Here is a 19,971-nt window from a genome sequence, read left to right on the forward strand (position 1 = left end):
AATATGACAGCTTTTGAACTTGTATTTTTTTTTTATTCATTAGATAAGTGAAAAGCAAAAACCCAGTGATGGCACGCCAGCCGCAGTCATGATTTATGTTCACCTCTGGAAAGAGAAAAGTAGAATTTATGGCTTTCTCGTCTGTCCTAATCTTCGCTATATGCTGCAAAGCCCGGGCAATGCAGTCAGCTTAGAGAGCGAGGGAGAGAGAGGCTGAAAATTGTCCCTTTTCTAGTTAGCTTTTTATTTTTTTCTCCCTCCTCCTCTCACTTACTAACCAACTCTATCACATTTTGTCCTTGTCATATTTTTTTTTTGTTCTCCTCCTCCTGCGAGCTTACATACATACGCACTTTCTCCGTGTACGGGGCGAAGGTTCGAACGCTTCTAATCTCACACATGCAGGTGCACTATGCACACAGACGCACGCTCGCACATAAACAGAGAGCTGCTCGGGCCCTCAGAGACACCTTCACTCCTCTCGCACCAATTTTCTCACACTTTCTCATTCTCCGCGTCTTCTTCTCCTCTTTCTTTCTTCCTCTCGCTGCCTCGCTCCGCACCTCCGCCCTCAGCCGCCTCCACATATAGATCCTTTTCTTTTTATAGTCAAAGCTATAGTCCCCATGGCAGCATCAGAGTTGTTGATTGCCAAGGTGCTGTACGTCTAATTATGTAACTATGGCGTGATGTTGTGTGCGTTTGTGTGCGTGTGTTTATATGCACTTTGCAGCCTTTTAGTTTCTCACCCGGCGATGTCCTCTCTTAGCACCGCCTCTTTTTGAGTGAATCGTTCTGTGTGCAAGAAAAAAAAAGCAAAATAAATACATTTAGATGCTCAATATTTAATATTTGACATGTTTATTTTAGTATGAGTATGTGTTCGTCTCATTTGCACATATGTCTTTAGTGTGAGGGTGTAGCGTATGTGCTAGCGCATGTCACAGGCAAGTGTGAAGCTGTAACACGTTTTGACAGGGTAAAATCATTTGGGGCTACAGATGATGTGCTTTTTCTATCCAGTTACGGTGTGACAACAGAATCCTCAGCCGTCGATTCCTATTAAAGTGTTCGCAGGAAGCATAAACCCTGTCTACTCTCATTCCACATTGATCCTTATCCAGGTGCAGCACTGAAAACAAGGAGGGAAACAGGGGGGAGGAGGAAACACTGTTTAATGCATTAACTCACTGTGGAAAAGATAGTTTTCACACTCTCACTCATTTACTCCGTTCGACAAGCTCGAGAAGGAAGAAGAAGGAACGAAAAGTAATAAGATGTGGGATGAGAATAGAAAGGAAAAACCGAAAGAAAAGCACTCCATTTGCATTTTAACCTCTCATTCAAAACTGCTCGAAAAAGCCGTCCCACTACTGCGAGCGTTCAGGCCGCTTGCCAGCGAGCGAAGGAGAAAAACAGGAGGAGATAAAGAAGAGGTGGGCTGGTGTGAAATGGATCAAACAATGGATGTGAGAAAAGCATCGCTGTTCTCAACCAACTGCAGGCGAAAGAGAAAAGGAGTGGAGGAGGAGTGGGGGTGTGTGATAACTCGCAGCTTTTGAAATGTCTGTGTTTTGTAACTAGTTTTTCAACAGAAAGTTGGAGAAAGAATTTTCAGAGCTAGTTAGCGTGAGAAAGAAATTTAATCAGGAAGCAAAAGAGAGTATTTTGTCACACATACTGTTGTCAAGGTCGAGAGTGATCCTCCTCTCGCTCGGATAAATCTGATTTGGATAAGTGCGTGTCTCTGTGTGTGTCCCTTGTGTACGCTTGTCTATCATCCGCTCTTTTCATGTTCTGTGTACGCCTGAACGGCGTGTAAAAGCCATGTTGATGAAGGAATCAGCGATGATCAGAGCGTCGGACAGAGAGGCTTGCCTCCTTTTGTGATCTTTGTGTGTTTCCCTTTCATCCGCCTTTGTGGAGATGTAGTGATCTCGCTAGATGCTACTGGGACGGCAGCACCACGGAGCGAGCAGCAGCATATAGAAACAGGCCGGGAAACATGGTGACTGCATTTTTCATTCATTGCTCTGAAAGGGGCGTCAGTTTAGGACCGGGAAAGTGTTTCATACTGAATTGCTTTCGGATGATATTCGTGGGGTGTGAGGTAATTTAACGCCCAACGTGCCCCATCAAACCCATTTCTGCAGCAAATTGAGTGTAGCACGTCCTTAAAAATATTTTGCATGCATCTTATTGTTCGGAGCGAGTTTGCTGCAGTGCTTCATCATCTTGCATCATTTTGAACATAAGGAAATACTGATAAATGAGGGCCAATGTCTCATTTGCCATAATGCACACTGCAGACACGTTGTTGTTCTACGATCCCCCTCACTGCTGCGGTGTCACAGCCAAAGAAAGCACGGTCTGTGCCAATTCATAATTCATCCGGGTCTTTTTTTTTACCTTGTGTTTGTTTTGCTCAGCCTGACTGCAGCCTGCCACTCAATCCCAGCCCAAAACAACTGGGCCAGGCCGCCCCGTTGTCAGAAAATACTCCTCTCATCCTTGATCTGACGTGAAACAGATTGCACATCTCCGTTTGTCTGTAAAGATGAGAGGGGATAAAGGAGAAGAGAATGCAACAAAAGGAAAGAGATTGGGATGTTTTGCTTTATAGTCCTCCTTGCCCTCACACACAGACATTGATCTCTCTGCAATATGTTTCGGTTTAACATCAAAAGAGAGGTTTGGTGTTTGGCCATGTGTCAGGATGAAGAACTGCAGGGGAAGGAAAGAGGAGAAATACTCAGTGAGATGTATAGGCATTAGTGCAGATTATATCCAAGTGAGATTTAACCATTTATCAACTTGTTATTCCTCATTAAAACTGCTATGGATTAACTTGAAAGCTCTTGTCAAACAGAGTTTGGGGACAACACGTTGCATTCTGGGTATTTCTGGGGCATTAGCAGTTAGAAAATGAGCATGGAGATGTCAGAAACGCAAGAAATGGGCATGATAGGACAGAAGATACAGAGGATTCATTCTTAAAACAATAAACTTGATTTAATATTTTAAAGCAGAATTAACAAGATATTAAGAAAAAAGAAATTGTAGCTAATATTTCACAAAGCATGGGATGTGTTCCTTTAGGGCATAAAACTAAATCAAAAGTTTTTTACAGGGAGTTTTGTTACTTACTATCTTTGTGACAAAAAAAATGTTTTTGGCTTTTAACACCTTTCCTTTTTCAGGAATTAATGATAAGTTGAATTACTTGAAAAGAGGTTGTCCTTTTCATTCTGTTTTAAGCTTGAAATTACAATCTCACCATCAAAAAGAGCACAAGAAATCTAGATGCTAACTAAATAGCTAGCTAAAACAAGCTAAACTAGCTTGTTTTGAATAACCTTTAATGACCCAGTGGACTGTCAAAAAAATACTCATGTAATGATGCTTTAAGTCGAAACTACTTCACTAGCTTAATCCTGTTACCACTTTAGTGGAAGTATTTACCAGTGAATACAGGCTCTAATCATTCAGTCATAACACACACACAACATGTCGACAGCCTAGCATAAAACATATTTCAAACCGAACAACCAAAAAGCCTGCTCCACTAACTTAATTTAGTTGTCACTAAAATATTCAGGAGAAGGGATACTTTTTGTCATGCATACATTAGGAACTGTAGTCACAGAAACATTTTTAACTGCACCTCATGTCCTATTCAGCAGCACCACTGAATAGGACATGAGCTAGCATGTCGCTAGCATTGGGTAAATTTAGCTCATTACCAACCTTAATGTTAAATACAGCATCTTTTTGTCTCGCACTCTTTTGAGAGTGACTTGTTGGCTGGATATGAAAACATGTGTTACCAAAATTAGCGTGCGCACTAGCAAAGAGGATCACAGAGTTTGCTGTGAGGCGATGCTTTTTGACTGACTGACCTGAATTTCACTCCTGATGAACACATCTTGTGCCATGGAAAAAATAACTTCCCTCCTCATACAGGCTGATTCCAGTTCCATTAGTCACATTACTTCTCTCTCTTCTCTCTGCAGTCTGCAGTGGTGGTGTCGGCGGGGGTAGAAGTGCGTTAGCTGCCCTTTTGCTACAAATGTTGTAAAATACTTCTGCGACTCAAGAGGTTGCAAAAGTCAATAAAATGAAAGTTTTACATGTGCTGTTGGAGCTTTGATGGAGACACGGGGGGTATTCCATTCGAGTGTAATGCTGCTGTGAATTAATGTATAATCAATGCTTTTAAAATAGGCTGTCCTCCCTCTGACCACTGCTGAAATCTATTACGTTCCCGCTAAATGTTTCTCGTTTTTCAGTTTATCTTACCACTGAGGTTTTTTCCCCCTGCGTACAATGGCTTCTGCTCCCAAAAGCATCTCAGGATTATAACCATATTTGTTCAGCTAATGTTTCCATTGGCATGTTTCCATCCCAAGATGTGTGTTGTGCATGCTGAGATACTTTGGAAAGCAGATCCAGGTCGAGTGCCAGTGGTTCATTTGACAGAATGAATGCCGGCGTTTGGTTGCACTTAGACCCTGTGGTATTGCTCCTGCAGAAGTGCTCTATCAGATACTTGATTTTCTATACAGTACACTTAAGATGCAGTAAATATATGTATGAAAAGAAAGAACCCAAACACCTCGGAATTCAAATGTGACAGAGAGAGAATGAAAGTGATTGAAACGCTGGAGAAAAAAAAGGGCCTTGAGCTGCAGAATGTAAAATAGAGCAAGTTTTGACAATAGTAGAGGAGGAGGAATATTATGAAGGCAGCCTCCCTTGCTTCCCTGGGAGAGTTTCATGGAGTGCTTTCTCACTGTGATAATGAAATGACCTGGCCTGCACTGCTCCTCTCTCTCTCCCTCGCAAAAAACACATCTGCCAGACAAGGGTGAAAATGAGAAAATCCTACCTCCTCTCCCGAGTTTCGTAAAGCATACTTTCAATATTCTTTTTCACAGGCAATGATGGGTGTGTGAGTGACTGTGCGCTCTTGTGTCCTTGCTTGTGTGCATGAATTAGTTTGTGTGTGTGGTGTTTTTGGATGCCGAGCAACTTGTAATAAACTGTCTTTGAGGCACATTTGACATAACAAGGTATCGCACAGAAATCCAGCAGATAGAATTCCCATTGAGTTGTCATCCTAACAGTGTTTTTGTAACTTCATTTCTGTGGTTTGCACGCAGTGGGATCAATACAGTAAGCAGCACAACTCCGATCAGACTTCAATTTTGTCCCATTTCGAGGTAGAATCCAATATAGCAAACTGAAGTCCCACACTGTTTTGAGCTAATCTTGTGGGCCTCGCTAGACATTCAGGCAATACTAGACTGATTCAGAAGAGTGACTCACCATTTTGGTAGAGCACAGGCTGCATGCAGACCATGTATTCCCTCAGCTTCTAGTTAGCAGGGAATCTATGGCAGCAGTGAGGCAGAGCGCTGTCATTGAGTTACATAATCAACAGAGGAGTGTAGCAAAGAGTGTGTGGGTGGGTGTGCCCGTGCATTTGTGTAGCCGCAGTTCTTTTTGAGCTGTCGATCATGTGGTGCACCAAGGCCACTCTAACACAAGGCTGCTGAGGTGGACTTTCAGCAACAATGGAGCTTAGCCTGCGTGTGAGTATGTGTGTGTGTGTGTGCGCGTGTTTTAAAGGCGTGGATAGATAGGCGGCCGCATTTACAAGGCTGAGCAGGAAACTCACGCTACATGCGAGGTATTAGGCGTGCATGCTGAGAGATGAGCCAATTTGCAGCACATGTTGACTCACAAGGACACATTTACATATGTATTGTGTGTGTGTGATTATTTGTGTCCTGTTGTATGTTTCCATGCATGCTTGGATGGATGCATAGGCCTATTTGTGCATGTTTGTGTATGAGCCAAGCTTGTGTGTAAGCGTGCATATGTAGTCCATGTAAGCCTGTACATGTTTATATACATATGTATGCCGGCATCTCGGTGCCTTTCTGTGTGAATGTAGATGGCTTCTCACTCTGGCATCAGGTTAAGGAGAGCTCGTAGTATTGTGTGTGTGGACTGTACTGCTTCTGCTGCTCGACGATGCCATCTGGCTTTGGCTAGCACCACCGCAGACATCAGAGGGGAGCTATCTGAGCTGCTCAGCGTTTGCTTTTAACTACTGTTTTGGGATCGGTTGTCCAGCGGGCTGGTGCTAACTCACCCCATTATGAGCAGGATGATAAAGCTGACCTTGAAGCAGTTTATGGGCCCGGGATAATGGAAACCACTGATAGAGAGCCCATGAAACTCCACTCAGCTCTCAGTGACAAAAGAAAATAATGGTTTAACCACTTAACATTATTTTGAACTGTGGCTGAAAATTCATGAGCGGACATTCTGCGTGTCGCTGCTCAACTAGGGATGACGAATAAGGAGAGTCACTGATTAATCTGTGAGTTATTATGTTAGTTTATGGGGTTATAGGTAGATTTAGAATATTAAAAGAAAATGAAGGATTACACTTTTAATAAAAGTTTTACATGTTATGCAAAATAAATGTGACGATTAGGGACAGTGCCAAAATTGTTCGCACTGGGAGACTCAGAAAAGGAGGAGGGGGTTGTAATTTTACATTTTTCAGGAGATGGAAGATATTTTATATTTTTCATATACCATTTTTATATCTCATTACTCTCTTCATTGTAAGATCTGTTGCATTAAAAATGCGACAAAGGTTTGGCATTGATGTGAATCATGAGGTGATTCGCAAATACTGACACAAATACTGATAATCTAAGTCTTACTAAGAGAGAGTCCAGGAAAAATCTGAATATAATTCTGACGAGGATCTACATTTTTAAAAAAGTTAAACATAAAGTTAACTCATATATTTTAAAGGCCCTGTAATCTTGGTGCAAAGTGAGATTAAGCCCAGAAACATATCCTTAACCATCACCTCAGGAGGTCGGTGCCTTCATGCTGCGCTGGTTAAGACCGCTGCTTGCATATAAAACCAGTGGTGGTGGAACACAATTAGGTCAGATGGAGGCCAGACCATTTGTATGGGTCACGGTAAAAAAGCCGATATGTATGCAGGCTTATAGGACCCTCGGGAGCACTGGGCTGACCTTGTCCCATACTCTGATCTATGTCCTCATCTCCCCCTATGTCCTCTTTTCCGCTTTCCTCCGCCCACTTCCTTTTTTTATCACCACATTTCTCTCCCCTCAAACACCCCTCTCAATTAGTTTCTCTTCTTTCTCCTCCTGTTGGGTTTCAAAATCTCTCCACTTTCCTATCCGGCGAGCTTTTTAATTCATGTCCTTCTTCCTCTCTTTCACTTTTTTACTCATTTTTAACTCCCCTTTTTCCATCGCCCAATTTCTTTATCCCCTCCCGTCCTTTTTCCATATCAACAGCCAGTCTGATAAATAATGCATCACAGCGCATTAAAAACATTAGTAGGGTTCTCTTGGCTGTCAAAGAGAGGGAGGAGACGAGGGAGAGGAAGGAATGGGTAACTCCATTTCAAATAAGTGTTATGGAGAATGATGTGATTTAATATTAGCAGCAGCAGAGCGCCAGCAGAGGCTGAAGGTCCGAGCATTAATTGTGTTTGCGTCGTGACATTGTGTCCTCGTGCTCAGAGGTTTTGCCTTTGGTGAATCATCTGAAAGATTCATTAAGATGATGACTGTATCAGCAAACTCAAAAGAAAAGATTTAATGACATTTAGCAAAACACTGATGCTGCACGGAACCTTGACCTTTCCCTCCTCCTCCCCCTTTCCCGCTCAGCTTTCTCCTCCCCTCTCCTCTCCTCTCCTCTCCTCTCCCCCCTCCTCCCTTCTATTCCTCCTGGCAGCGTGGCGATTGGCATTATTAAAAATTGATTGGCGGCGAGCGTTTAGCAGGGTGGCGAGGCGGAGAGGGAAGGTTTGACAGGCAGGAGTGAAATGAAAGGAGGGCCTCGGCGGACACACTGTGGAAAGGTCTCACTGGGGGACAGGCAGTGTGTGTTTAAATGTGTGTGCGTGTACGCGTTAGCACTTGTATGAAGGGAAGAATGTGCAAGAACATTTTGTAGTGAGTTTTAGGAGTGTGAAAACTCCTACATGCTATTTTTAAGTTTGTGTACTGGTTGATTTTACTCCATTCACCCTAATCACATAGTGGCAATTTCCTCTGATGTCTGAGCAAGCTCAAATGATGGTATAATTTCTACTGCCATGTTTCAGGCTAAAAGTCGCATACACTTAGGATCATTGTCGCCATTTCAACACTTAGGGACCGAAAAGACAGTCGATCGTAAAAAAAAAAGTGTCATAGGGCCATATTTCAAGGTGACATGACGTATTTAATAACCCATTTGCTATGGTCAGACGACAGCTAATGCTAGCATTCAACCATTTCCAAGCTAACAGTGCGCAAATGTAATGTAAGCTAGGAAGTTAACTCTTAGCTAACATTAGGCCGACATTATCTAAGTATTTACTCCTTTACTACTGTATCGTGTAACACTTCAAAACGGTAATATTAGCTTCAGCCATTTCTTAGCTAACGATGTGCTAATGTAATGTTTTTACCATGTCGTGTAACAATTCCAAATGGTAACATTAGCTTTCAGCTATTTTTTAGCTAACAGCTAGGAAGTGGTGTAATGCTAACGATAGCTGTTGTCTAAATGTAGTTAATGGGTTATCCTATGTTTTTTAACTTGAAATATGGCCAGATTTTTATATTTGCTCTTTTTTAAATTGCTGTTCAATTGAAAAATATTAAAATGATTTTCAGATACCCTAAATGTATGTGACTAACAACCTGAAGCACAGCTGTATGACATTATAACAGCGCTTGAGCTTCCCCTGAGCGTAACATCAGAGGAAAATAGCCGCTGTGTGAATATGGTTCATGCATGTGTGTACATGCACAACATTATATCTAAATCATATCATGATAGCACACAAGCACCCAGCAGCCCCCAAAGAGAGGCTACACACACAGTCACAGCAGCTCTGCTGACCCAGAGTTACCTCTCCCATCCTCCCTTCATCCCTTTTTCTATCGTTCCCTTCATCCCTCTGCTTATCCCCCTTTCCAACCTCCTTTCATCTCAGATCAAATAATATTTCCAACCCATATTCCCAACCAGCTATTCCCCCAATGGCTATAAGTGCTTCAGCTTTGGAGATTTTCAATATACTTTACCCTCAATTTGGCTGAGTGATTCGAAAAAAGTTTTTATTTGGAGGGGAGATGTGCGGTAACATGATGATGCTAACTGACTCTTTTTCCTTCTTCTTTTCCTCTCTTTGTTTCTCTTTCTGTCACAGATGAACAGACCGATCCAGGTGAAGCCAGCAGACAGTGAGAGTCGAGGAGGTACTGTATGCCCTTCCTTCCTTGCTACCTTCCTTCTTTTTGTTCCAGCCCTACAAACATGCTGCCTGTACGCATCAGCCTCACCATTATCTGTCCCATTAGACGATGCCCTGTACCTTGACGCGGACTGACAGCGCGGCCTGGCCGGACCCTCCAGTAATCAGAACACATTATGTAAACAGTGCTCTTTCTGGCGGGCGCGGCCTCTAGCTCCTTACTTGGAGTTTCATCATATGCACGCACATACACAGAAAACATGCGTGCCTTGTCATGCTGGAGGGGAAAGCAGGTCACTTCTTTTTGTCACCTTCAATAACGCTGCCTACAACAAAGTGAATCCTATTTGACTCATGTTGTGAGTTCGACTCAGCCAAATGAGCTGCAAACTTAACTGACAGATGTGTGTGACTGTAAGTGGATGTATAATCCAGTATTTTGTGCTCGTCCCACTGTATTGACGGCTAAGACAGCGGAAAGCACATTTTCTAAGTCTAGACATGTAGTGACCTGCTCCTGACACCAATCAATGCATTGTACAAGAGAAGATTGATGCAGTTTGACCAGTTTTGGCTGGACTCTTTCAAACTTTGCAGTTGTTAATATAATTGGCACCAGAGCGATTCTTCAGGCAGAAGAAAGAGGAGAAAGAGAAAAAAAGAGGAAATAGAGCAGGCAAGGAGTGGAAGGTTGATAAGCAGAGTGAAGCGTAAGGACTGGGAGAGAGGTGTTAGCCTGTAAAAGAAGAAAAAGAACCTTTAAGGAGAGAAAGAGAGATTGTGCGACATCCTCCTCTGTTTAGTTTGGTGGAGCTGTGAGTATGATTGATGGAGCGGGAGGGAACGGAGGCGAGCTCCAAGCGTGAGGAGGCAAAGTGAGGGCAATGCAGGCCGTCCATACCTCTGTCTGCTACTCGGCTCTATCTTTCGCTGTATGTCTGTCCTCAGCCCACTTCTGTTCTCTGCACATATTATTTTTTCAAGATTATTTCTGTCTGCTTCTTTCCCAGGCATGAAAGCAAAGCTACATTTTGCTGGCAGGGTGTTAGGTTTGTAATTGCAGTGGTAGAAGAGCTCAGATTATTTACTTACTGTGGAAAACATGCCATAACAAGTAAGACTTATTCAGAGTAACAAAAGTAAAACTAATCCATGTAAAGAAAAATGTGCCTTTTGGCCGATCTAGTTTATTATTATCTATAACATTTAACCCCCTCTCCTACAAATTAGGTTTGGATATTGCTAAAATGTTTCCAAAATAAGTTGCAATGGGAAGCATGTATCAGTAGCATTTGGCTGTTAGCTGGTGGAATGGGGGTCACTGTTAGAAATGTTCAAGTCCAGTGGTTACCAAAGTAAGGATCAAGCCTCACGCTGTTGGTTAAAAAGTAAATGTTATGAGTCATGAGATGAGAAATGGAGTAGAAAAGAAGAAATTACTATTTTCTGCTGTTTGTTGGAGACGGTAGATTTTGGGGTAGACGGTAGCTCACAGGGTAGACGGTAGCTCACAGGGTAGATGGTAGCTTTTGGGGTAGATGGTAGCTCACAAGGTATACGGCAGCTTTTGTGGTAGACAATAGCTCATGGGGTAGATGGTAGCTCATGGGGTAGACAGATGCTTTTGGGGTAGAACATAGCTCACGGGGTAGACGGTAGCTTTTGGAGTAGAGGGTAGCTCAGCTTGTAAGTACTTAGCTTGGGAATCAAAGGCACCAAATCCTCCCAGTTGCTCGGGTCACATGTCCATGTGCAGCCCCCTCATTCTGACATCTCTCCGTTAGTGCATGTCCATGGGGTTCTGTTTATGCATGTCTGTATTTCGGGCCTATATGTGTGTGGCATGTTTGTTAAAAAAACAATGGAAAAATGTTCCCCTCGGGGATTCATAAAGTATGTCTTCTTCTTCTTAAAGATCTTTATTTTACTATTCTCTGATCTTTGTAAAAAAAAAAATATACATATATATATATAATCCAAACTCTTTGGGCCTTGTTCAGTTATTTCAGTTAAAAAAAACAGTACAAGTAGCACTTATAACTCATAGACATCTGAAACAGAATAAAGAGCCCCACTAGAATTAGTTTTTTTAATAAGAGGTCACAAGCAGAAAAGGTCAGAAGTCATTGGTTGAATCTTCAGCAATGCATTGCATTTTAAAATCTTATTTCTAATGTAATGTGGCAAGGAATGCTTCTGTTGAGCATTAAAATAATGAAATTAAATGGCAATACATTTTAAAAGATAATTTTTGGTATTACTCCTGCCTAAAATATAAGAGGGAAATCAGGGAGACATTGCCATATATGCTGTGTGTGTGTGTGTGTGTGTGTGTGTGTGTGTGTGTTGGAGAGAGACTTTACAGCGTTGTTGACACTCTGGTGTATATTGATTTGCTCTCTAGCTGAATATGAGTGTGTGTGTGTGTGTGTGTGCGTGTTAACAGTCCTTTTCCAAAGTAAGATGTAATGTTTATTGGTCGCTTCTCGGGGGAACTGTAAGCTTTGTCCACCAATGAGGTGTGTACTGTGAATGTGCATGTGTGCGTATGTGTGTGTGAAAAGATAAGGGGGGGGGGGGGCAAACATTTCAAGAGTTGTGTGTGCGTGCATATGTGTGTGTCCTCCACTCCTGGTGTGCGCTCCACTCTTGTAAACCCCCACCCTGGTGCAAGGCCGGAGCGCAGATTAGTCTTGTTGACTCGGCAAGGACACCCTGTCAGGCTTAGGCAGTGGGGAACGGACCCTAAGCACGCATGCACGCACACACACAGACACGCAAATATTACCCACACCTACGCACACGTTCATTTGCAGAGCGCATTCAGAGGCGATTGCACCGAGGCTCATTAATTTCTCAGCATATACATCCATTCCCACAAAGCTCAGATTCTGGGTGACGCAAGAACAGACGGAGTCGCACACCGACGCATCTGCTACTGTTGTGCACCAACACACTTTCACCATCTGCGTCACAACTTCCCTCACACACTCATTCACTGTCAATCACGCTGTCATGGTAAATAATGAACTGATGCTGGACCTCAGTCTGACTAAATATTGTCAAAACTCATAGGTACAATTATTATTGTGTAAGATTATAAAAATCTGTAATACTTTTGTTCGGCATATATTAAACGCTTACTTTTGCTTTGTGAGGAGCTGCTTTTAGTGTTCAAATTTGGACTTCATGATCAAAGAGGACAAAAGTTCCTATGTGCAAAAAGGTTTCTATGCTATGTGTTCATAAATGAGAAATAGACCAATGTGTATTAAGAGACTTTAAGATATAAACAATTAAAGTCATAATGTTTCAGCTGTACAGAAAGTGGGGATCTTATTTAAGAGAATTATCCAGTGGCCACATTGGAATTAATGTGTGAGTAGCTTCAACTATAAGAACTAGTGACCCTCCCAGTGTGTAGGATGGGAATCCAGTAAGGGATCAGGTCCTTGTTGTTGCTTTGGAGAGTCTTATGGGGGGTCAGGGTATCTACTTGGGCAAGAGTAGCATAAACTGCCCTAATGTCCGCTGAATGTCCACTGATAAAAGTAAAAAGTAAGTAACCAGCGTCCTCCTGTCTATCAGTAGCCCTTTTTACACTGCAGTTCTGCCTTAGCGCCGCAACTAAGCTCCGCCGCCATGGCCATTGACATTCGCCAGCGTAAAGCTGGCCCAGTGTGTGTTTTTACATAGCGCTCCGGCATTGCGGAAGCCAAACGTGCACGAGGTGTGATAAACACACACAGCGCTGTTCTGCCCTGCCAGCCCCTCTGTTTACACAGACTCCGTTTCGCCTCTGTTACGCCTCTGTTACTACCTCCGATGCCGGCCCACAGGCTGAACGACTTAGTCTCTGTGCGTTTTACATAGAAGACGAAACGTAACAGAGGCGTAATAATCCTGCATTGAACTGGCAGTGTATAAGGGGCTAGTGATATAGCATTTCCAAGCTAACAGAGGAGTTAACAGAAGAGCAGACAGTGCTTTGTAAAAAGAGAAAAATTCAGAACTTTATATTGTAGACAAACATTGGTAAAGCAGTGAAATAACCGGTGTGTCTGACTTCCATAAATAGTTTTAAATACAGTTTGGCACAAATAACTCCAACGGTGCAAATATGCCTGAAGCAGACGAGTAGCTATTTCTTCACACCGCCTGTTTTTGGCATGATGTTATTTCAGGCAAACAGTTCAGATAAAGAAAAGTTCTGCACGTAAAAGTCTCACATGTAGAGTGGAGAGCCATACTAGCCTCTTATCTAAACTTTTGAGCTACTCTCCAACTGTTAGCCAAACTGGTTGGAAGCTGATTGTAAGTCTAATATTAGCCAATCAGTGACCGTATTTTCTGTCACAACAGGATTGGGCACATGCTTCTAAACACACATTTACTGCTGAAACAGGTTGAGCCAGCAGTACTAAATATGAGCGAGTACTGTGTTGTTGCTTTCAGACGAATTTTTGAAATGCTGTACCACAAGCATCTGTGAGCAGAGCTCATGCAGAGGGCACGGTGCCAACTGAGCTCCCATAGGACACAAACTGCACAGAAAAAGGTTTTCCTGTCTCGGTCATGAGTTCAACTTTCACTACAAAATCTGTGAAGGAACACGGTCGGAGCATTTTATCAATAAATGGAAAACCGGAAATTCAAAAAGTACTCTGTAAGTCAGGCATATTGTTCTGCTACACAGCGACATCATTTCAAACACACATTTCACTACAGACATTAATCTGAGAGCGACTTTGATTTGGAATGAGTGTGTGCTGTTTAATTATTGCCACTAAAATGTACAAAAAAATTGTCAGTGACTTGTTATGAATGTTTAAACTGTGATTCTATTGTTATTGCTTTGCTGATGTTGTCTATATGTAGCTGAGCACCTGACCATGAACCTTATGTGAATGGTTAACTAATTAGCTAGAAGCTAATAGCTTAATTCAAACCAAACTAAGATCTAAAGATGTGCTTGTAACATGAATAAACGGTTGTATAAAATATGTCTAACATATAGTCTGTGGATTCAAGATTTGTTTCTTTTACATGCAGCACAGCATGAGCCAGAAAGCTGCTATTTCAGTGAAGGTAGCATGTTTTTATGTAGATTATCAGAAGGCCTCTGATCCTCTGATCGTGACCTCTTCCGTTTCCTTTTAGAAGACAGAAAGCTCTTTGTCGGCATGCTCAACAAGCAGCAGTCAGAAGATGACGTGCGGCGCCTTTTCGAGTCCTTCGGCAGCATCGAGGAATGCACCATCCTCAGAGGTCCCGACGGAAACAGCAAAGGTGAGTTTATAGCTGTTTATGACTTTGAGCCAGCAGACTTTTTCACAGGCTACTGCACAGAAATGATTTGGCCTTTCAAAGTTGGTGACTTTGCAAAGTTCTCCTTAAACACTTCCATGTTGAGTGATGTCAAAGTGGGTTTTTTTCACAATCATCAGAGGACTGGTTACATAAGGATACTGTAGATTCTGTCAAATTCAACGGTAGGTGCCATGTGAAAGCTTTGCCCACAGGGATGAGAGATATAAGCCACCAAGGCTGTACAGATGAACTCCATTAACCTTATGAGTCAACCTTCATGGCTCTGATAAAGAAAAAAACCAAGAGGACCTCCTTATTAACCACCGCGTGTCACGCCAGAAAATGTCCTTTGGAAATGTTGTCAGAGTGCTACGCAAGTTCACTGCATGAAGTTCATCAGCGGGCTTAGCAGCCAATCAATGAGGCCCGATGATAAGTAAGCCTGATGATTACAGTGGGCTTGATCATTCTGATTCCTCCGTGAAGCTCCATTAACAAGGCCTCATCAGCCAGCTTACTCGGCTAAGTGGGCTTTAGCTCAATAATTACTGGGAACTTGATCATTCAAATTCATCAACGGGGCTTGTCAATAGTAAGCGACACCAGAACGCTGTGGCATTTTAAGCCCCATCAGACGATCCCAAAGTTGTTAATGGTGTCAGAGTGAGGTGTTTGGCCCGCTTATTGAGCTGTGTTCAACACTGATGCAACCCTGCTCAGAAAAGAGGGCTTTGTTTACTAAATGTTTGTTGCTGCAACGCTGTAGGGAACTCATCCCGGGTGGAAAAACAGGAAACTTTTTAACTTGAAGTCTTGTTACTGGCAGTGTTTTGCTGTGATACTGTATGATACACTCTTCAGCAAACTTTTCTCTAACTCTCTCTTTTTCCTCATTTTCTCTCTCTCTCTCTTTCTAGGCTGTGCATTTGTAAAATACTCGTCTCACGCTGAAGCTCAGGCAGCCATCAGTGCACTACACGGCAGCCAGACAATGCCTGTGAGTACACCATAACTGTGTGCGTAGATTTATGTGCGAGAGGTGAGTCACATAGAGAGATGAGTCACAGAGCGCTTAATTACCTTCTTAAAGTTGAGTTAAGTTATACTTTATTAATCCCAGTAAGGAAATTCATCCTTTGCATATGACCCATCATAAGTATTCTGAGGCAACGCCTGCCAACTACAGCTTTGCTTTGGCAGGAGAGAATGTGTGCATGAGTGTGCAAGTGCAGATACAAGCTTATGTCATGTGCCTATTGATACACACTAACATGTACGGCCTGGCATGTGTGTGTTGTGTGGGTGGGTGGATGGGTGGGTGCACAGGGTGCCTCATCCAGTCTGGTGGTCAAGTTCGCCGACACGGATAAGGAGCGCACCATCCGCCGCATGCAGCAGATGGCTGGTCAGATGGGCATCTTCAACCCTATGGCCCTGCAGTTTGGAGCCTACGGAGCCTACGCTCAGGCAAGACGCCCCACAAAACGCCTTCTTCATCCACAGTTATTTATTCAATGAACCAGGAAGATTTAATGGAGTGCTCAAGCCTAGCTCACAACTGATTTTGAAATAGCAAAAAATGATGAGCTCCCTCCAATCAGATATACTGTATTTCTTGAGTACATGATGTCTTTAGTAATGTCAATTTTAAAAACGTAGCCATTTTATGTAAGAATTAATACCTGAATTTTCACCAAAAGTTTATGTTTACAGCCTCTATACGGTAACTCATTTTCCTTTCATCTCCACTATTCTCCACCCTCCTTGTAATCCCCTTTGTTTCTCTGCAGGTGCAGCAGCAGGCGGCGTTGATGGCTTCTGTAGGCCAGGGAGGCTACCTCAGTCCAATGGCGGCCTTTGCTGCTGCCCAGATGCAGCACATGGCCACCATCAACGGCCTCCCAGGAGCACCGCTGACCCCAACGTCAGGTAACAGTTGTGAAAGACCAAATGTTAAAGGGCCATACCCCGGTTTTAGGTATATCTGTGTGCTGTGGAAATATTTTACTTTACACATGCATTTGGCATCTATGCAGTCAAATCTAAACAGCTTCTTCACACTGATTCTCAAAATGTTCGCTGTCATGACGACATTAGTTTCTCCCCTTTTTGCTGTAGCTATGAGAACAATGTAGCCTGTCTTACCGATCAGGTCTTAGCATCTACAATAAATCAGATGCATGCCCGGCAGTGGAATTTGAGGAGATCATTATAAATTAAATACTTAAATTTCTCCCACATTAAAAAAGGCAGTTTGAATTTCAAATAGAAAGTGGCAAAGTTGTTAACTCATTCACACATAACTAAATTCACATATTTAAATAAACACTGACAACATAATGTACGGTTCATTTCCATCTGATAATAGTGACTTTTTTCTCACTCAGTAATGATATGTTGAATCTATAATGTCAGTCATCAAATTCATAATGTTAGCAGCAGTATTATATGTCCTGTGTGTAGGACTTTAAGGTCATCCTGTAGCTTAGCACTGGAAACATGTAGTAGAAGGAACAGGCACTGGATTTTCACACAGGATCTGCTCTGTAAATGTTTCTACATGCGTTTATAACATGCAATCATCTGAGACAAATACATAATTTGTATCTGTTGGATATCATCAACACTGTGTTCAACATTCTTGAACAATATGTCTAAGTCTCAGGTCTAATGGCTGTTGTGTCACAGTAAGGGCCATGCTGCGACAAGAAATCAGCCCTGACATTTAGTGTCTTCCCCGGCCCACTAGACCGGCCCCTCTGACATTTCCCAGAGTTACTAGGTGTCCAGTCCAAGAAAAACTTTCTCCATTATGTCTGAGCGAAAACTACAGCAGATTGCTTACAGTTTCTCACTGTCTCTGCCTTTCTGCCCCGTGGCTGCAGGTGGCAGTACTCCTCCAGGCATCAGCGCCCCCACAGTGACCAGCATCCCCTCCCCCATTAGTGTAAATGGTTTTACTGGCATGCCGCCCCCCCAGGCAAACGGGCAGCCGCCTGCAGAGGCTGTCTTCACCAACGGGATACACCATTACCCTGGTAGGTCTGATGAATTCAAGGACACGTATGCAAACACACAATATAACCCTCAGAGATAAAGAAAATATGTAAAAATAATGCAAACTACATCATGAAAAAAAAATTGTAAATTGATTTCATGAAAATGAAGCTTCAAACCAAATAGACACACTCTGCAGTAATACAGTCATTGTAATGGGAGAGTGTGCATGCGGCTGGCTTACAGGCGTGAATAGCCTTGAAGCATGTTCAGGAGGCCGAGGCCAGACAAACGTAGCCCACAGACAGTCAGCATGTCGGGGAGATGAGTGTTTGGCAAAGGTGCTTATGGGCTGCTGGAGCCTCAGTATGCGCTTGTGTCATGAGCCGTGGCTAGTACCTCATTGGTTTTTGTCTGTGAAGAGGTTGAAGGAAAATCTGTTTTATTTATTTTTTTACACTCTTGTCTCTCCAGTGTTGCAGGAGGTGGTTTTTAGGGAGGACTCGGAGAAAAACGGCTTGGGCGTGGCTCCGCGGAGTTGTTTTGGGGTTCAGGGTGGCTGCTTCCTGTCCTCTCTCTCTGAAGGTAGCGCTCCCTCCCCCCCTCTTTTTTCCTGCCCCCCCTCCTTCATCCCTCCCTACTTCCCGATGGGCTCAAATAAAGGTCAATGAGAATTTGAACTTGGAAAATAACTTTCATAAATAATTTAAAAGCCTGTTGTTTTTATATCAACCTTTGTTAACCTGTAAAAAATGCATGAAATATTCAAGTTTTTGAATGTTAAGTCAATATTTTGAGTTGTAAAAACAGATTGAGTTTAAATCCAAAGCCAAAAAAATGTGTAACAATCGAAAAAATCTGCCTTTGGTGTCCCACACATCTCAGTAAAGGCAGGTCTGAAAAATGTTGACCCTGATTATTTGTTTTAACACTTTTTTCTTCCTTAAATCTGTGCTCACAGACGGAGTTCTTCTATCTTTAAATCCTTGCTGTTGATGTTATTTTATTTAGACATTTATGCGCTTTATCACTACAGTTAAACATCTATTCTGACCGTGCGCAAACTCTCAATGAAATTCCTTTTAGAGGATAATATAAAAACCACAGGCTTTGAAATAATTGACCTGCATTTTGACCCGTACTTCTCTCCTTTCTCGTGGCTATCTGAGCTGTTATTCAGTGTTGCTCTTAGTCCTCGGTGTGTTCAGTGTCTCTTTGGTTTTTGGTGATAGTGGGGTCATTACTGTGTGTGTGTGCATGTAAGCGTGTGTGTTTTTTGGTGGTGTACTTAATGTGCATGCATACAGATGGTAGTTAGAAAGTGTGCCGCAGCATCTGTGGTAGTTGCAGTGTGTTTATAATAGGAGACTATAATAGGAGATAATAGGAGACTAGCAACAGGTTTTAACAGTGTCGTGAGTGTGGTTTGTAATTGTCCTGTTTTATGTCTAACTACAGTTAAGTGTCAGAAACTATATATAATTCTTATTCATACATTTTGTTGTAAATGTACGTTCATGGCACTATTTTCTTTCTTGTGGTGACAGTGAAGCTAGTGTTGTTGTTGTTTTTTTACGTTGTTTGTTTTAACTGTGGTCCTTCAAACTTTTACTTCTCTGGGAAAGAAAAGAGCTACTTTTGAAAAGAGCTTCAGGAGAAACATCAAGTAAAAGCCCAGCAAAACATAGAGAGAGATTCAGAATTCAGTTCCTCACGCGCTGAAAGCGAAGCGAGTTGACGCCTCGCTGTTGGGCTCTCTAACCTTTCTGCTTTTCTTCTCCTGTCTGTTCTTCTCTCCATCGCCTCTCCCTCCGTCCCTCCTCCCTCTCGCACTTGTTATATATTACTCTCGCCTTCCTCCGTGCCCTCTCCTCCATCTACATTCTCCCTCCGTCTCGCTCTCTCTCTGCCTCATCTCTTTCCCCCCCTACACACACATACACACACCTCCATCCATCCATGCTCCCCTCCTCTACCTCCTCCTTCTTCTTCTTCTTCTCTGTGTCTCTGGTGGAGCAGCTCAAAGTCCCACTGCAGCTGATCCTCTCCAGCAGGCTTACACAGGAGTCCAGCAGTATGCAGGTCTGTCTGTCACTCTCACAGCAGCACTGATCTGTGTGTGTTTTTGTGTGCGCATGTGTGTGTGTGTGTGTGTAAAAGTGAGAGAGGCTTCTCTGTGTTGGTGAAAGGCTGGAGAATGTGTATAAATAGCTCCGGTTCAGAGTATGGAGGTACCCTCTTTGATAGGTAAACAAGTCCACTCTTCTCAATATCTTTAATTTAAAATAAATAAATAAATAGAACAACATTTGAAGTAATATTATGTTTAAAGACCTTAAAAGTAAAGT

The 19,971-nt window shown here is 42.6% G+C and overlaps 1 protein-coding gene across 1 annotated transcript in view; it reads left to right on the forward strand.

Moving 5' to 3' along the window:
• Window positions 1-19,971, forward strand: part of celf4 (CUGBP, Elav-like family member 4) — an 89,086-nt gene that overhangs the window by 58,501 nt on the left and 10,614 nt on the right. Inside the window, exons 3-10 of the mRNA XM_069678654.1 lie at window positions 9,272-9,320; window positions 14,477-14,605; window positions 15,544-15,623; window positions 15,953-16,093; window positions 16,417-16,555; window positions 17,512-17,664; window positions 18,098-18,208; window positions 19,643-19,705. Coding sequence (XP_069534755.1) covers window positions 9,272-9,320; window positions 14,477-14,605; window positions 15,544-15,623; window positions 15,953-16,093; window positions 16,417-16,555; window positions 17,512-17,664; window positions 18,098-18,208; window positions 19,643-19,705 — 865 coding nt within the window. The remainder of the gene's footprint in view (window positions 1-9,271; window positions 9,321-14,476; window positions 14,606-15,543; window positions 15,624-15,952; window positions 16,094-16,416; window positions 16,556-17,511; window positions 17,665-18,097; window positions 18,209-19,642; window positions 19,706-19,971) is intronic.

Source organism: Semicossyphus pulcher, unplaced genomic scaffold, assembly GCF_022749685.1.
Source record: "Semicossyphus pulcher isolate SPU_LCO1_2020_fin unplaced genomic scaffold, fSemPul1.0.p SCAF_3, whole genome shotgun sequence".
Lineage (NCBI taxonomy): Eukaryota > Metazoa > Chordata > Actinopteri > Labriformes > Labridae > Semicossyphus > Semicossyphus pulcher.